This window comes from Alosa sapidissima, chromosome 24, assembly GCF_018492685.1.
Source record: "Alosa sapidissima isolate fAloSap1 chromosome 24, fAloSap1.pri, whole genome shotgun sequence".
NCBI classification, from domain to species: Eukaryota; Metazoa; Chordata; class Actinopteri; order Clupeiformes; family Clupeidae; genus Alosa; species Alosa sapidissima.
In genome coordinates, this window is record NC_055980.1 from 13,083,252 (window position 1) to 13,088,251 (window position 5,000).

Below are 5,000 nucleotides of genomic sequence, written 5' to 3' on the forward strand. Positions count from 1 at the left end.
TAAGTATTTTATATTCCACCTGGGACGTTTCAAAACCCCCAGATCTTGGGGCGTTACTGGTAAAGGCTGCAGGCCTGGGCTTGGCAGGTGGCAGGTTTCGTGACAGCAATTTTGTGACACAATAAAAAAAAATATCTCAGTAGACGATAATTAGGCTTTCCACGTCACTCGAAAATCTCAGTATTAGGTGACACCTACAGTTTGACATACCAAAGGTCGACCTCTGTTCCATCTCATTTTGTTTTTACGGAGGTTTTAGGGCTCACCCCTGTAGTTCCTTTTAACATCAATTCATTACAGAGTCAGTGTCACATTCTAGGCGGTCATGTCTGGCTGGCTCACCACCCACCACTGTAGGCAAGTTAACGTGTGTTGTAACAGGTCATATGCAACAAGGCCTACTAAAGCAAAGCCCACCATTCCAACACCATCATTACCCCATTAAATGTCAGTGTTACAAAGTAGGCTTATTCTGTTAGGTACAGGTGCAAACAGAAAATTCTGAAAAAGTAAGACCAATAGATATAAATTTACAGGGAAAGGCTAAGGGTTTCAGGTGTTACTATAGTAAACAAATGTTGAGACAATGGAGTGTCCATTCTCTGTTTCCCCCTGGCTCCAAGGTTTTAAAAATATTTATGGCATGGATTACTGTATAATAGTCTATAACGTTGAAGATTACAATAAAACACCAAAACAAGTTAAACAGTCTATGGTACGCCAGTAGGTGTAGCCTATACGCATAGTCTACATCCTCAGCCTCAAATGGACAAAACACACGATTGTTATTTGTTTCCTCTGGGCATATTTGACATGGACAGGCTGTTTTACCTCGAGGCTGATCATGCTTGAATCACACGCTGGCCACTGAAGCAGACGAGAATGTCACATGACCTGCGGACCCTCCAATGACGTCACGATTATTCTACAGTGGAGAGAGAAGCAGCTGGAGCTGAACCTTATATTGAGGGTTTCAACGAAGGTAGGAAAAATAAGGAGTCCTTTACGAATAGAATTGTATTTAACTATTTGAGATGTGTATTGCTCTAAAGGTCGCTAATGGGCATGAATCTAATGAAACTCGGTGTAATAAATCGGATCCGTCTGTGATGCTGATGGAAGGATGCTTAATTGCTGCATCCACCGAGGTTTATGCGAGGCAAACGAATAAAAATGGTCGTGATCAGTCAATTTTATTTGAGTCTGAATATGATAATGCAAAGAAATTGTTGGATACAAACAGAAAACGGACAAATTTACATTTATAGATCCGTTTTGAAAAAAACTGATTTGAGGTGAATCGCTGTCACCTAGCATAGGCCTATATTTGTATATTTTCTTAACGTGGTGGATGTTTTACTTTACTTTTAAGGCAACTGATATGTGTGTGAGTTTATGTTCGCTCAAAATACTGCAACATCAAATATGTGAATGCATAGGCTGTTAATAGTCCAAGGTAAACACAGGCTGTGTACCTTGAAGACATAATGCATTGATGTTTTACTATTAGATAAATAACAGTATAACATGTCACACACGGAAATGGATTTTCCTCGGTTTGTCCTATGTGAAAGCCGCTTATGGCGATGGTTATTGAAATGAAGTAAAATCATGGCGTCCTTGAGTCGTGAAGGGCAGTGCGGTAGTCGTGATGCTGATGCTGAGAGCGCTCGGTCTTTCACACGCACTTCCGTCGACATATCACGGATTGCCGACTGTAGGTGGCTGTAGGCCTATTCTGCGCATGTGCAAACCATAGAAACCATCCAAGAAAAAAATATGACCAAAGAATCATTTTTACCAATGAATGGAATATGATTATAAAACTATTATCAGGGTCGACCTCAGCCATATTATTTCAAAACAAATGTAGATTGGTTGAAAATTCAGTATGTGCAATGTTTTGCATTTCCAAACACACGTTTCCACAATTACAAATGCATGTGAAATATGTGTTTTGTACAGGTTTTAATATGATTTATTGTGCAATTTATATTGTTTAGTATTTTCATACAGAGTTAAGATGAAATCAATAATCATTCATTATTGTGCCTTATGTCTTCACTTGTCCAGTTTATTCCTTGTTGTGTGGGCTCTTGGTGAGGCATCATGGGAGAGTTGTTCAGGAGCGAGGAGATGACCCTCGCCCAGCTGTTCCTGCAGTCTGAGGCAGCCTACTGCTGCGTCAGTGAACTGGGAGAGCTGGGAATGGTCCAGTTCCGCGACGTGAGTTTCTATCACTTTTATTTGTCCGTTACTCTCAAATAAAACTGTACTGTGATTGAGCTGGAATGATCGATTCAGCTCATTTGTACATTATCATGCTTGTACAGTTATATGAGTTACATATTTTATGTCTGTGTGGCCTTTATAGTTGAACCCGGACGTGAACGTGTTCCAGAGGAAGTTTGTGAATGAGGTGCGGCGCTGTGAAGAGATGGACAGAAAGCTAAGTGAGTGTGGTACAGAATGGCTGGTTAGACCAGCCAACTGCACGATATGATGAATCCACTGTGGTTTCAGCTCATGTTTTCAAGGACTGGTGTGATGATTTTCCCCTAGGGTTTGTGGAAAAAGAGATTAGAAAAGCCAACATTCCAACTGTGGACACGGGGGAGAATCCTGAAGTGCCATTCCCAAGAGACATGATTGACCTTGAGGTAACAGCACTAACATTTGAACTAATGAAATTCATCTAATGTAATTGAATAGAACACTGAACACTTAGCATATGTACCATGAACAGTGAACACTTTTGTAGCATATGTACCATGAGTATGTGTCTGCTAAGTCCAAAGGAGTACTATGCGTTCTTTCGTAAACCTGTACACAATGCATGTCTGTCTGTCCGTCTGCCTGACTGTCTGTCTGTCTAGGCCACCTTTGAGAAACTGGAGAATGAGCTGAAGGAGATCAACACTAACCAGGAGGCCTTGAAGAAGAACTTTCTGGAACTGACAGAGCTGAAGCACATCCTCAGGCGTACACAGCAGTTCTTTGATGAGGTCAGGTCTTCCTTTTCAGCACAGGGCCTGGTAATACAAAGACAACTTGAGAACTAGAGCATCCCTGAAATCCCCACAAAACAGAACTTGCAGTGGAATTAACCATGAAAGACTATTTAACCATCAAGACTATTCATCAACAATAGGTGCAACTTTGAACCATTTGTAAAGAAAGGAGTGGTTCCCTTTAGGCAGACTTTACTTTTATATTTATTTTGCTGCTGTTTATCTATTTGTTCTCATGGCTTTAACGGCTGCCTATGTAGTGTGTGCTTTTGAAGTGGGTATCGTATTACAGTATAATTACAGGCATAGTCAGTTCAGTATTATTATTATGAATAATAATAATAATAATAATAATAATAATAATAATAATAATAATAATAATTGAATGGGTTCATGCATAATGGCTTTCTCAATGGCGTTGTGCTTCGTAATTGTAAAGACAGAAAGGCAGATGTGTGTGTGTGTGTGTGTATGTGTGTGTGTGTGTGTGTGTGTGTGTGTGTGGGGTGGTGTGTGCGTGTGTGTGTGTATTAAAGGTGTATTTTGTGTGGGAGGCTGATATGGGAAACGGTAGCATAGATACTGGCATGCGGCATTCCTGCAATCTCATGAAACATGATTACTTCACAGCCATCACTCACCACCACATATGCCATTCCACGCTGTCTCCTCTCAGACTCCACCACCACACCCATATACATGGACCTCCATTTCAAAGCCCCCCTGTTTCAATCTTCTTTCCGTTTCAAGCTTGTGGGGGTCACGCTCCTTAATCATGTTTGCTGAATAAGTGTCTTGAAATGACACTAAATCTCAGATGTTGTCAGGTTGAGGTACAGTTGCCAAATGAATGCATTCCTTCCTTGTCACACCCTACATGCACAAACAATTTATACAGTATGGAAATTATTTCTGCGCTAAGCGAAGTTGATTGAAATAGGATCTGCTAATGTAGCTAGCTACTTGGCTGACCCTCCAGCTTACAGACATTTGAGTCACAGTTGTGGAGATAAATGATGCACTTTTGTATCACTTTATCCTCAGGAATGATCATCACTCTCTCTCCTCTCCTCTAATAGTTTTTCATCATATGGTTGTAGTGGTCTTTCTCTCTGTCGTACACTCTCGACACACTCCCTCTCTCTCTCTCTCTCTCTCTCTCTCTCTCACACACACACACAAACATACACACACACACACACACACACACACAAACTCTCTCTCTCTCTCTCACACACACACACACACACACACACACACACACACACACACACACATACAGATGCACACACAAACAAACACTGTCGACTTTCCTCCCTGTCCCTGCCGCATGCCTGTAATGGGGGTGATTAGGCTGGTTGGTTTGTAAATTCAGGCTCAATATCATCATCATCACCACCAGCAGATGGAGGATCCCAACCTGCTGGAGGAGTCGTCTTCCCTGCTGGACCCAAGTGAAGCAGGCCGTGGCGCCCCCCTCAGACTGGGGTAAGTACTGCACACGTCAAACCTTATACTACTCACAAAAAGTCAGGGATATTCGGCTTTCGGGTGAAATTTCAACCTAAAATCCACTATAACCTTTACAGTTGATCTTAATGTGACCTCTAAACTTTTGAATGTGCATGTCCAACAGTTCAATGTTTCAGTACTTACTGGCACATCTAGAGCACAACACAATAAAATATTTTCAGGAAGGTAATTGGGCTATGGCAGACTACTATCCTGTTCTTAAAGTTTAAGAGAACTACAATTGAATTAGCCTGACGAGCCAGACCCACATTAAAATGTAGGGTCTGGACACTCACCGTTCGCCGTGCTCAGTCCGAGGGGCGGGATAATCAGTTGTCTTTCAAATTCCCTCTGCACGCAATAGGACAGCGGCAGCGCTATGAGTCCCATGCGTTTCCCACCAGCGGAGCTAGTTAGCTAGTTCAAACGTTTGCCTACTTAATAAAAGCTTAACTCGTGTCACACTGTTTGCCAGCA

At 41.8% G+C, this 5,000-nt stretch overlaps 1 protein-coding gene across 3 annotated transcripts in view; it reads left to right on the forward strand.

The window, feature by feature from the left end:
- Positions 1 to 654: 654 nt before the first annotated feature.
- atp6v0a1b (ATPase H+ transporting V0 subunit a1b) overlaps positions 655 to 5,000 on the forward strand; it is a 22,958-nt gene continuing 18,612 nt past the window's right edge. Inside the window, exons 1-6 of one of the 3 annotated variants that reach the window (XM_042082323.1) lie at positions 655 to 982; positions 2,074 to 2,226; positions 2,375 to 2,453; positions 2,563 to 2,660; positions 2,877 to 3,005; positions 4,417 to 4,499. In XM_042082323.1, the coding sequence (XP_041938257.1) occupies positions 2,110 to 2,226; positions 2,375 to 2,453; positions 2,563 to 2,660; positions 2,877 to 3,005; positions 4,417 to 4,499 (506 nt within the window). In that variant the 5' untranslated portion in view covers positions 655 to 982; positions 2,074 to 2,109. The remainder of the gene's footprint in view (positions 983 to 2,073; positions 2,227 to 2,374; positions 2,454 to 2,562; positions 2,661 to 2,876; positions 3,006 to 4,416; positions 4,500 to 5,000) is intronic. The other 2 variants (XM_042082321.1, XM_042082322.1) reach the window with 2 other exon arrangements.